This window comes from Sesamum indicum, linkage group LG12 (assembly GCF_026168435.1).
Source record: "Sesamum indicum cultivar Baizhima isolate 11 linkage group LG12, ASM2616843v1, whole genome shotgun sequence".
NCBI classification, from domain to species: Eukaryota; Viridiplantae; Streptophyta; class Magnoliopsida; order Lamiales; family Pedaliaceae; genus Sesamum; species Sesamum indicum.
The window spans coordinates 14,613,904-14,627,059 of record NC_142668.1 but is presented as its reverse complement, the minus strand read 5'-3'; the positions used below and the strand labels follow the sequence as shown (position 1 = coordinate 14,627,059).

Genomic DNA, 13,156 nt, shown 5'->3' with positions numbered 1-13,156 from the left:
TTCTGGCCAGTTTTATATGTTGTAAGGTACAGATATTCGATACCATTTTCATTCATGGTTTCAATATGAAAATCATTTTGTCGAATATCCTTGAAACTCAATAAGTTCCTTTGTGATTTACTCGAATATAAGGCATCATTGATATGTAATCATGTTCCTTCAGGTAACAAGATTGTAGCTCTTCCGGAGCCTTCAATAAGATTACTAACTCCTGAAATAGTACTCACATTTGTTCTTGTCATTATCAAGTTTGAGAAAAATTTCTTGTTTCTCAGAATTGTATGCGTAGTTGCACTATCAACAAGACAATGTTCCTTGTCATTGAGATTTGTAATGGCTTGATCCATTCTATATAAATGAAATAGACATATAATAAGTTAAAGAAACACTTCATTCATAAAATATAAAAGCATTACTCGATAAAAGAAATACCCTACAAATGAAAGTAAACATAACTAAATATTGGAAACGTACTAATAACATTTGGGATAAATCTAATCAACAAGCATGTCGAAATCCTCAGTAATGTCGAAACCCACGTTCCCTGTACTGCTGCAGGAGTACAAGGTTGGATGCATGAAAAGTAGAAAATATTTTTTCCAACATTTGTTCATCCGTCACATCTTCTCCACATAACCTCAACTTTGATACAATTCGAAACATTTCAGAATTATATTCAGCAATCGTTTTGAAATCTTGCAGTCGCAATTGTATCCACTCATATCTTGCACGTGGTAAGATTACAGTCTTTTGATGGTCAAATCGATCCTTTAAACTCTTCCAGAGTTGAAAAGGACTTTTGACTGTTAAATATTGAGACTTCAGGCTCTCATGAAGATGATGACGAAGCAAAATCATTGCTTTAGCACAGTCTTGCTCAGAAGCAACAGTATTTTCTTTTATTGTTTCTCCCAATTTGCTACTTGCCAAATGTAGTTCGGCATCAAGAACCCATGATAGGTAGTTTTTTCCAGAAACATCAAGAGCAACGAAATCCAATTTTGTGAGATTGGCCATTAAGCTACAACAAGTTAATATGCACTTTTAACATAATATTCAACATATACATAAAAGTAAAATAATATGTATTACACATGATATAAAGTAAAAATGACATGAAACATTACTAACATTAAGTTACATATAAGTTACCATGTAATTAGTATGAAATTATAATGGCATGTATACATGGAATTAAATAAAAATGTTTGCCTTAAATCTTATAATGTTACAAATAGCAATTAAATGGTATTCATGCCAAATCATTTTCTTAATAAATAAATTTTGTTGCAAATACTAGCAAAACATGTAAAATACATACATGGGCATATGAAAGAAAACTATGTGGGCAAAGTTAATAAAATTAACTTCAAGTTAGTCATATAATAATAGCTATACTATGTTATCGAAAAAATTATCAGAAATCAAATAAATAAACGAAGAAGCATCGGGCTTCTTGATCAAGCCATTATCTCAAAACACTTCAGGTGGTGAGAAAATTAAACATATACTTATCATCGCTTCAGGGATGATATTGCACATAATTGGTACAAAATATTTCACCTACTACTGGAGATGATTTTAACTCATTACTTACTTCAGGAAGCAATGAAATTTTATAGAACATATCCTCTTCAGGGGATAAAATCAAGAATTGTATGCCTGCTTCTGGAGGCAATATCACATCCACTTCAGGGGATAAAATCAAGAATTATATGCCTACTTCTGGAGGCAATATCACATCCACTTCAGGGGATGAAATCGAGAATTTATATATATAAATATATATATATATATGTCTACTTCAAGAGACATTGAAATATACAATATAATTACTCATATTTTATTATGAAATATTCAAGAATAAAAGTAACTATGATATTGTAAAGGTAAACAAACAAGAAATAAAAATTATACTAATAAAATTAACATTTTACCTTGATCGATCGTAACGTAACGTCGTGCTGATAACGTGTTATAAACTTAGAGAAATTCTAAGTTTATTAGCCTATCACTCTTAATAGAATATAAAGTAAAATATATGTATTTCTCCAACAAACTTTATTTGTTCACTCCAAAAATCACTTTACAAATGAAATACATGGTGGTATTTATAGACCACCAAAATTATGGTTACAAAATACATCATAACTATTTTAATTACAAATTATAATGGGGGATACAAAAGGGTGTATAACATAATGGGTATTAAAAAAAAGAATATGAAGAGATGTATGCATTCATATATACATATTATATATAATAATATATATATTGTGCACCACTATGAACATTAACATTTATTTTTTGCAATTGAAGTGCATAACAAACACATGAATTGTTGATAGATATAATATTGTGGTATGAATTTGGACAAAAGGGAAAGAGGGAGAGAGACCGGTCAAAGATAAGGTAATGCAATGATTATAGAGTTTGTTGGTGTATCTTTATAGCCTTATGAAAATGATATTTTAAGGAAAGGGAAGTGAAAAAAACAGAAAAGGAAAAGTGAGATGAGAATGGTGCACTGGACTGGACACACACCAAAAATCAAAAGGAAAATAAAGCAAGCAAGTTAGCATGAGGATGAGGATGACGGGGTGCCAGGTAGTTTTCTTCACTGTTCCTTCATCAAAGTGTTTTTTCCTCCTTTGGGAATTTGTAAAGTTCCATACAATTTCTCCCCCCACTTATGGACCCCATCTCCCCACTGCATTTCTCGCCAGATGTTCTTTTCTTTTTTGGGCACTTCATATTTTGTTTCTTTAAAGAATTACAAGAGGGGCCTCTCTCACTCTGACTCTCTCTGTGGGCTGATTTTGTGGCTCAGATGAGTGTAGTAGATGCAACTAGAATAACTAGTAACGACAAATTAGATCCATGTTGTAAGAGACATATATTAACTAATTGTCTACCTCATCATCAATGCTCATCTTGTTTGTTTGGATTAATTATAAGTTAATTGATTCACGATATATCCCTTGAATTCTATTGTGATGATTACAAACTTCGATCGTAACTTTCATGATGAGATATTGATGAATCCTTACAAATTGAAGTTCAAGTTGATAATATCCGAACAAATGAAAGCAAATCTGGGGCTATTCAAGCATTAAACGATAGAATTGCCTGTATTTATGTCATTTTTGGGTACCTGAACGTGGTCCCAACATAAAAAACTAATATAAAATCTATATAATCTATAAAATTTAAAGAATATTTTATATGCAGTGAAAAATAATTAAAAAATAACTATTGTGAGTTTGAAATATTATTTGCTAAATAAGTGCTTCTCTATTAATTTATTTGATATTGTTGTTGAAGGGAATATATGATCCTTTTGTCCATCATGTTTTTTGGAATTAAAAAGATGATCATCAGATTATAAGAACTTCTGTTTCAAGGAAAATAAGATGCTTAATTATTATTACTAAAAAAATGATTGATTTAATTAAATAATAGCCAATTATAGATCATGAATGACTATTAATTAAATTATCATAAATTAACAAATTAAGTATAAAAATTAAAGGTAAGGGTGGGGTGGGGTGGGGGCGCTATCCTACCCTTCCTTTTTCTGCTATTACTCAATATAGAAATATATGGGCGCATGAAAACAAATATATATATATATATATATATAATAATACTTAAGTGTGTCATGTCATGTCATGTATGTCATGTGTTTCACACATGTACAGTGAAAGAGCAGAACAGCTACCTAAGTTGCCGCACATGAAAGACAGTAGAGAAAAAAGAGGTATTGTGTACAACTCACAAGTATCGTATCTGTACCTAAAGAAGGTATAGACATACACTGCATGTACAGTATTTATTAGTATATGTGAAGGAGACGTACGTAGGTAAGGTAGGGTATAAAGTAGATGAATAGAGTAGTAGAATAAGGAGAATGTATTGATTGCATGTGACGTGATGATGAGAGGAAAAGGTAGGAGGGATGTGATTGGGTGCGGCAGTGGGCATTGTGGGGAAGGGAGGAGGGTCGGTGGGGTGGCCCAGGCAGCCTTTCTGCGGGGCCCTCTTATTTTTTTGTTAGTTTCTGAGCAGACAAAAGCACTGAAAGCTTCTTCTTCCTCCATCCATCCATCTCTGCTTTCACACAATCCACCCAATCATATTTCCCAAGAATCTCGTAAAGCTCCCATGATATGAAATTTACACCCCCCCACACATCATCATGATCTGATATGATCACTTTAACTCATGTAAAACTACAGCATCGCTACCCTTCTTATGCCCCACCTTTTATTTCTTTCCAATTTCCTCTTCTAATAAATTACTATTTACTCTTCCCAAATTCATCATCCTCATTTAAAATTTTAATTTTTTTATAAAATTCATTACATCATTCGTTACGTTAAATAGTGTCACGTCAATCTATTTATATGAATACGAGCACAGACAAATTTAATAGTGAGATTCGAACCAATATAATTTTTCGTTCTAAAATATTTGTCGAGCGTAACAGATAATTAATTCATAATTAATGTAGTCTTGGATATATATATATATATATATATACATTCCACGGGAACCATGCATAGTGGAATATGAGTTACATGCATGTATTTCCTGAAAACAGTATAATTATAATTGCCTTGAAGTCTGAACTCATTAACTCATGAAAGAGGGGGGGGGGGGGGGAAAGAAAAGAAAAAGTGAAGTTATGAAAGAGTTGAAGTGTGAAATGAAATATGTAAATGGCGATGCAAAAAAGAGAAGAGGATGATGAGGAGGACCTCTAACTTTAATCGCTTTTCATCCCAACAGTACTCCTATATATGCATATATATATATAATATATATATATACACACACTACTACTCCACTATTCTCACATCCACATCAAATCTTTCTCCATTATTCCACTTAACTCCTCTTCCTTCTTCCCTAGATATTATACATACACACTCTCAAATTTGGGTGGTTCAGTCAGCTTCCCTCCAATTCATACAGTGATTAAACCATGGGACCCATGACGCTTCCTCCAGGATTCCGGTTCCATCCCACGGATGAGGAGCTCGTGGCCTACTATCTTGATCGGAAAATCAACGGCGGGATCATCGAGCTTGAAGTCATCCCTGAGGTTGATCTCTACAAATGTGAACCCTGGGATTTACCTGGTATATATTTTCATTTTCCTATTCTTTTTATAATTAATAATTAGCTAAATTTTCATTTGAAATTAATGAACAGTAATTGATTGGGGTGTTGGACAGATAAGTCTTTCTTGCCTAGCAAAGACATGGAGTGGTACTTCTACAGTCCCCGGGACCGGAAGTACCCGAACGGGTCGAGGACGAATCGCGCTACCCGGTCGGGTTACTGGAAGGCGACGGGGAAAGATCGTGCGGTGCACTCGCAGAAGCGGTCGGTCGGCATGAAGAAAACATTGGTGTATTACAGAGGGAGAGCGCCTCATGGGATTAGAACCGATTGGGTAATGCACGAGTATCGCCTCATTGAATCCGCATCAGCCACCACTGCAGGATCATCTCTCAAGGTACGTATCATCAATATGTATTAAAAGCAAGCATTTTCAATTGCATTCATTCTAGCTAGTTATTACACATCAGATGAATTTTGAAACTAATTAATTAGGTTTGAGAGATTGAGATTTCTTTTTGATTTGTACGATGAATAGTTATGGTATGAAGGAGGGGTGGTATATGGTAGGGTTTCAAGAGTAAGAAGGGAAAGGAAGGGTTCCAAGACTATTTTAATTAATCAAGAACTGAAATTACTCTTACCAATTTTATCTTATACTAAAGAAATTTATTAAGTTATTTTTTCGAGTACACATCAGCTGCAAAGATCTAAATATATCCAACATTTTAGTTCGTTTTTACTTGTGATTTTTTCTAGCATATATATAATTATCATATCAAATTGTTTAATATAGATAGATCAATGATTTGAATTTTATGATCTCTTCATAGAGGTTTGGGTTCAAACTCTCAGTGTGTATGCATGTCGGAACAGACATATGATTAAAAAATCAATAAATTAAAACTTTAATCACTTGACCAGGAGATGATCAGAAACGGACAGATTTCGTAGGTGAATTTCTTCCTTTGAAATAATTATATTGGTGGACTGACAATAGTTAAAGTTAATTTTGTGGGATATGTTGGGTTCATACCCCGACCGAAATCACCAATTTTCCATCCCTTTATCCTCAGTGTTCAAAATTTTTTACTTGGAATTTTCACATGACAGGATTCTTACGCACTGTGCCGTGTTTTCAAGAAGAACATAGTCCTACCCAAGACCAGCAGACAACAGTCAGTTGGTGCAACTGTTGATCAACTCTTGTGGGACGACAACATTGGCGCCACACCCGAGACGTCCCGAGACCAGCGAGAAGATGCGGACGAAGACAATATCATAAAACACCCCGAAGTTTGTTCCAAGAACCCGTCTGAGGCATCTTCATCAGATCTCACACAAGGAACACCCATCGCCGTGGGTTCAAAAGACGATTCACCTGCTCAAATCACATCCGATGAAGTCAACAGTTCAATCGATCAATTTTATTGTTACGGCACTGACATCAATTTATCAAATTTCATTCAGGTAATAAGCATACCTAATTTATCTTAAATTATGTATCTTATAATGTCTGGAACTAAAATTAAAACTAGGTACTATGATATTTGGTTTATTTAGATAGAGGTATTAACTAGGGTAGGAATGGTCCCAGCAGGAACGATCCCCTTTGAGGTTGTCTTTTAATTTAAAGTCACAAAAGTTGGAACCCAATGAACTCAAACATCTTTCTCTAAAGCAGCCCTGGGAAAAATCTCCAGACACTGATGAGTCCAGTGTCTTTTTTCACCATTTCCCATGATTTCTTTTGACTGTCTAAATTCTCTTTCCCCCACATATATAATTTCCACGTAAGAATCGAGCAAAACAAAACAAAAAAAAAAAAAACTTAAATCGTGTTCGACAAACTCTATATTACCATTATTAACGACGAAATTATTTATTTTGTATATGCAGGATTACAGTGGTCTATTTTACGAAACCTTGTATCCGCCGCTATCCTTGGACGATTTCCCGCAAGTGGATCTAATAGAGGCAAAATCTAACAACGAATACGTGGCTTCCGACAGATTGAGGGAGTGTTTGAATGGGATAACAACGTTAGAAGAGATCTACTCTCAATGTTCTTCCCACGAGAATATCAACTACCACAGTACTTATAATGCAGGATCCAACTGACTACCTTCAAACTAAATATACGAGCACACATATATTAATCCGAAATTGACATGTTGGGGGTGTTTAATTATATAAATTATTTAACTTTTTTTGCTTCTTTTTATATATACTTGTAATGAGATTGAAGCGGCAAGAATATTATTTTTGCTAATGCTGAGTTTTTTTTTGTCTTTTCTTTTTTTGTTTTGGGCTAGAACTAAAGTAATTAAGGTGATTTAATATTTTTTTCTGTAATTTTTGTTGGTAAGTCCTGAATTATTAGAAATGGCATATTTCTATCAATGTCCTGATCAAGAGATCATACAATTAGAGAATTTAATTTCTTGATGCTTTATTACTTTAATTTTTTTGAGTTTAATTATTGAAATATATATCGGATGCATTAATTTGATTCAAACAACGGACAACTACTTATTAAAATCTTTATTAAATGTCGTTGAATTTGTCAGCATGTTTATATAATAAGAAATAAAAATATTAAAGTGGTAATTAATATAGATGGGGCATCTCACATTAATTAAGAGAGTCGTTTAACATAGGTTGAGGCCAGATGCCCCATTTCACATATATTTCTGTATCGAGTCTTTATAAAACATATGTGTTACGTTTATCATGAAATATTTTTTAGGAAGGTTTTCGTATAAATCCGGTATGTTCATATTTGAATCAATTGTATAACACAATTTAAGAAAAATAAATAACTACATAATAAATATGATATATTTATTTGTGATTGATTGGGTCGGATTAAATTCTTTTTTGTATCTTTTTTAATTTCATTACATTTTTAATTAACTGAATAATGTAGGTAGAATTGCAAAAATGGTTGAAAACTTGGGGAAAAAATTGCGAAAACTGAAGGAAAAAAAACATGACGAGGACGTGAAATAAGAATCAATTTCTGATGAAAGTATGTGAAGAATCAAATTATATTAATTTCCTTTCTCATTCTCACTTAATTTGTTTTATACCATAAATATTAGATTGAACGATAATTTTAACACGTCTCAAGGAGTGTTTAATTTGCAATAATTTCTGATTTTATTGTGAGAATAAATTGTAAAAAAAATTATAAGTAAAAGTTGGAAGCGTTTGAATTAAAAATTAAAAGTGAAAAAAGTTGAATTTGGAGCGTCTAAAAAAAAACCTTAATACTTACAACTTTATTCATAAAAGCTACAGAAATTGATAGGGTATCTGCTTATAATTTTTAAGCAATTCAAAAGCTGAAGTTGTATGATAAAAATACCATTTTTAATCTATTTTAAAAAATAAACTGATAAACACTTAAAATAAACGTCGACAAACAACTCTTAATGAGTGGTCCAGCAGTACGTACACATTATTGATGTTGAAATAATATGTCAATAGAACTAGTTGCGCCGCAGATCATGGCTCACGTGGTTTATATATTGATGAAACCCTTATTTGAGATTTAATTACCCCCAATTATTTATTAATACCATATGATGTAGTCGCGATTGAGTTATTTTATTTCGTGCTAAGACCTTTCTATATATTTCATATATACATCAATCCTTGTTTATAAATCAAAATAAACTATTAATTTGGCTTAACATTGACCATCAATAAGCTGAATGAGCTTTATTTGAATCGAATTTTCACTGGGCTCGATTTTATTTAATATTTTTAAATATATATGGTATTGTTCTGAAAAAAAGAATATATTGTATTATTATTATTTTTGTTGCTCGAATCAAGTTCGAGACAAATTTGAAAACTCAAAATAAAGAAGAATTATGTTCGAATTTGTTAGGTTGAATTAATTAATTAATTTTAAATTTATGTAGAGCAGTTTGAATAATTTTTTCGTCCAATTTCTTGGTAAGTAAATCCATCGTTCATATATTAAATGATTTCTTGTAAAATATATATATGCATGGGTGTACAGGCATTGAATATGTGCACTTGGTTAGCCTGAACAATATCAAAATTGAAGTCAAAGACGGCTGCATCCACATGCCTAATAAAATAAAAAGCAGACAATGTATATTATACATTAGCTGAAAAACTCTAGTGTAAACGATCTGTTTACATCCATACAATATATACTTATTCATGAACATCAAAACGTTTAAGGAAAAAAGAAGAGAAATTGCAATTTTCGATTTGGAATGACAATTTTAGTTTAATATGAATTCATTTTGACAATTTTATCTTGTAATTTTAAAAAATTCACACATTGAGAATAAAAATGGCCAGAAAAGTACACAAGACATGCCCATAATTAGATAATTAGTGCACTTTTCTGGTCATTTTATTAGGTTCCATCAATTTTTGTTCTCAATGCAAAATTTTTTAAAATTATAGAATAAAATTGCATAATGAATTCGTATGGCCGCCCCATGACGAAAATTGCAATTTTCTAATAAACAAGAAAAGGAAAATTGGGTTCTTACACACAGTAGATTCCATCAAATGCAGCATTCTTGCGCTCTTCTTCCTCCATGGTATCGGACAAAACCCTTCCCCTAGTTTCTGGCAAGCATACAACAAAAAGCCCACATATCGAAATTGTCACCCCAAACACGCCATATGACATCAGCAACCCGTTCGTCCTGCCGGCGGCCACCAAAACAGGGCTGAGAGCCCCGCCCAACACCAGCGCCTGCCGCACCATGGCCACCGCCGAATTCCTCACACACGTTGGGAATAACTCTATTGTGTAGATCAAAACGATGTCAAATGCAGTGCATGCGCTGAAAAACGACATAAGCTCTAGGATGATTTGCAGTACTTTCCATCTGACCAACACACAACACACACTGCATACTCCGCTAAATAAGGACAATCCCAGAACCGAACCCTTTCTGTCCAGTTTTCCAATGAGTAAAAACGTGAGCAATGAGGCTGGAAATTCGGATAGTGCATTTAGCGTGACGCTCAAATAAAGATCAAATGACAGGTTGCCGAGGCCCAACGGCATGCCGTAGTAAATAATGCCAATGCCAAATCCCACCACCATAACCGCCACGAGCCGCCGGCAAGACCAGCCTTTCTCCACCAAGATCTTCAGGGCGGAGAAAACGTCGGCTTCTTGCTTTTTCTCTCCCCAGTCCGCGCACCTGCCGAAGAAGCTTTGCGTTAAGCTGCTCCGGTTCGACGGGGCCGCGATGCTTCTCAGTGTTTCAGCAAATTCCTCTTTTCGACCCTTGATGAACAGCCATCTAGGGGACTCTCGAACAAGAAAAAACACTGCGATTGAGTAAAGCACTGAAGGAACACAAGTCCAGAGATAGATTAGCCTCCACGAAGAACCCTGAAGCGAAAATGCAATAACTGGTAGAGATAGAAAACCCAGAGTGAAACAGATGAATCCAATGATTCCAACGTTCTCTCTATATTTCTTCCCCACTAGCTCCGTGGACAGAACCAGAGCACATGTCCCAACTGTGGCTCGGGCAAACCCGCCTATAAACCGCACTCCAGCGTACATCCAGACGTTTGTAGACGCCGCGGTTATCACGCCGGTTAAGGACATGAGCAGGCTCGACAAAACCAGCATGTTCTTTCTGCCCAGAGCCGAGTCCGCTAATGAGGCGAGTGCAAATCCACCGACCAGGCAGCCCGAGAAGAAAGCTGATGCTGGCAGGCCCGTTATGATGGCGCCGGCGCACTCCAAAGACCACTCCGAGATGATGGATGTGCTCGCTGGAAAGTCCCAGGACCAGGACTCCCTAGGAAGCTGACAAGGATTGCTGTTTTCGTTGCATGATGATGAAGAATTACTATTGATACAGCTCCATTTGGGTTCAGCATCAGTAAAGATACTGATGAACGTCTGCTGCGCATCGAAGAACCACGCGAAAGAGACAAGTGTGACTTGAAGTATCTGTGTCCAACCGAAGTCTCCAATACAGTGTTCGATCGTGTCGTCGAGGGAGGGCCGGCGGTCTAGTTTACCCTCCGTCAGTGGCGGCGCAGCCTCGGGCTCCCCCCAGCTAGTCTGAGAGAGTAGTGGATTTGGATCAGCCATGTTTTATGGTGAGCTGTACTGTTTTATCAGTGAATTATGTCAATTGTCGGAGCCTGTGGAAGCCCTGATATGTGTGTATATATATAGGGCAGTCAGCAGTGGGGAATAATTACTCAAGCCCGCAGTGATTTAGAAATGATATTAGAAAGTTAATTTCATTTTGGTCCATACTTTAGGTCATTTTTCACAAAAGTACCATGATTTAAAATATATATATATATTTATTCTTATATCGTAAGGCCTATTTACTTGGTATATAGGAATAATACGATGATAGAATAAACTTGAATTAAATACATGGTAAAAAGATTCAAAATTAATTATTAATAATTTATTTAGTTAATTATTTTGGTGTGGTAAAATTCAATATATTGTTTACTTTATATGATAATTTATTTTTAAATACGAAATGACATGAATACATACTTTTCTGATCGATTTATAACATCAAATGAAAACCCACCAAATCATGAATCTTATAGCATGCATTAACATATTTTATGTATATATATTATGTTAATCGGCGGCAAGGATGAATTGGCAAGGGGGCGGCGTGGGCTGATAGGGGGAAGGAAGGGCAATCGGGGAAAGGGGGTAGGTGGAAGAAGTCGAGTGACAGTGAGTGGTAAAAGAAGGGCGGAAGAGGAAAGGAGACGGGAACAAAATGGTAATAGTAGTTTTTGTTCTAATGGACTGTTTAAGTTGAATAGTTTAACCCATCTCAAGTAGAGGATTGAGTTATTTAATTGCTATAGTAAATAGAAGCGCACTTGCATCAAAATTTGGGAGAATAATAGCTCCAGTACTGCACTCCAATTGAATTTTATATTGTAAACTTAATTGAATCTCATATAATATTCATAAATTTATGTAATATATACATAATTAAATATAGAGAGTATGATTTAAACTATATATACTTGGAATCTTATAATAAAAAATTCAGTCCGACATCAACTGACAAAGCATAAATGAATTAGAAGCAGCTAGCGAGCAGCTGATTGCACCTTTTCTACAACTCGAGGGTATGGGCAGAAATTGAATGAGACGTGCATGGTTGGTAATGTAATGGCCTAGTCCGAACTGCTCCCACTGTATCTGACGCCTGCAGATGTTAAATATGGGCGTGCCGCTCTCTATCGGATCGACATATTGAGCGCAAATAATTATTGTTAAAGTAGACTGCGGTTCTTGTCGATGGATCAAAATGACAACTCCACCCAATGGACAATAAACTTTAAGATGATAAGATGTTAACGGCTGGTGGGCAGCCTTAATTTTGTGGTACCTTATCCAATAAAACTTTTCGTCAAAAAACTCAAATGCATCATCTATTGAATATTCTTGTTCACTGCTAAATTTAAAGATACAACCGGTTGGTTCTCGAGACCAATGGGCTCGGAGGTTGCACGGTATGCGAATGTGCAGCGTTATGTGATCAGGGCCTCCTCAATTTTGATTATTTAAAAATTTGATGTTGATTCGTCATCCAATATAATTAAGGTGATGATGAAATTGGTGCATGAATATGATTGAGCAAGTGGGTGGGCGGGCCGGCGGCGTAATGCATATTGTCAGTTGCTCGCGCTTCCTGTTTCGAGCTCCCAAGAGGGACGCATAACTGCTTATTGCAAAAGCCGGATGCCGCAAGCAAAACTGCCACCGGGTTTAATTGGAAAAATACTTGTCGTCTTGGGAATAATTGATTACGAAGACTCCCATAATCTGATTTTTTCTTAGAGGTTATGATTATCAGGTCCGATTAAGTCAGATTCATCGTGCTGTAGATGTTCTTGTACGTGATTGATCAATCTTCTTTGAATTATATGTACAGTAAGTGTTTGTGGTACTCATTGTCTCATTGATTTATGAGATAATTATACTCATTTTTTTTATAGAGTTTTGGTGTAA

General features: G+C 35.0%; 3 protein-coding genes across 3 annotated transcripts; 1 reads left to right on the top strand and 2 right to left on the bottom strand.

Annotated features, from left to right (window-relative positions):
* Window positions 1–149: 149 nt before the first annotated feature.
* On the bottom strand, window positions 150–1,017 carry LOC105178961 (uncharacterized). The gene is made up of 2 exons (XM_088876536.1): window positions 605–1,017; window positions 150–348 (listed from the first exon to the last, which is right to left on the bottom strand). The coding sequence occupies exons 1-2, from the start codon at window positions 1,015–1,017 to the stop codon at window positions 150–152; spliced, it is 612 nt and encodes a 203-aa protein (XP_088732662.1).
* Window positions 1,018–4,733: 3,716 nt separating this feature from the next.
* NAC020 (NAC domain containing protein 20) lies at window positions 4,734–7,554 on the top strand. The gene is made up of 4 exons (XM_011097527.3): window positions 4,734–5,144; window positions 5,241–5,524; window positions 6,241–6,597; window positions 7,027–7,554. The coding sequence occupies exons 1-4, from the start codon at window positions 4,988–4,990 to the stop codon at window positions 7,246–7,248; spliced, it is 1,020 nt and encodes a 339-aa protein (XP_011095829.1). The 5' UTR covers window positions 4,734–4,987; the 3' UTR covers window positions 7,249–7,554.
* A 1,682-nt stretch (window positions 7,555–9,236) lies between these two features.
* LOC105175178 (organic cation/carnitine transporter 3-like) lies at window positions 9,237–11,326 on the bottom strand. Its single transcript, XM_011097526.3, has one exon. It carries the CDS (start codon window positions 11,243–11,245, stop codon window positions 9,665–9,667), a length of 1,581 nt encoding a protein of 526 aa, XP_011095828.1. The 5' UTR covers window positions 11,246–11,326; the 3' UTR covers window positions 9,237–9,664.
* Between the last annotated feature and the right edge of the window lie 1,830 nt (window positions 11,327–13,156).

Bases quoted from the DNA above. Each gene is read 5' to 3' on its own strand.
- LOC105178961 (XM_088876536.1), bottom strand. From the start codon at position 1,017: ATGGCCAATCTCACAAAATTGGATTTCGTTGCTCTTGATGTTTCTGGA. The intron at 349-604 runs GTTGGAAAAAAT...TCATTTATATAG, and splicing joins GATGTGACGGATGAACAAAT to AATGGATCAAGCCATTACAA.
- NAC020 (XM_011097527.3), top strand. From the start codon at position 4,988: ATGGGACCCATGACGCTTCCTCCAGGATTCCGGTTCCATCCCACGGAT. The intron at 5,525-6,240 runs GTACGTATCATC...TTCACATGACAG, and splicing joins CTGCAGGATCATCTCTCAAG to GATTCTTACGCACTGTGCCG. The intron at 6,598-7,026 runs GTAATAAGCATA...TTGTATATGCAG, and splicing joins ATTTATCAAATTTCATTCAG to GATTACAGTGGTCTATTTTA.
- LOC105175178 (XM_011097526.3), bottom strand. From the start codon at position 11,245: ATGGCTGATCCAAATCCACTACTCTCTCAGACTAGCTGGGGGGAGCCC.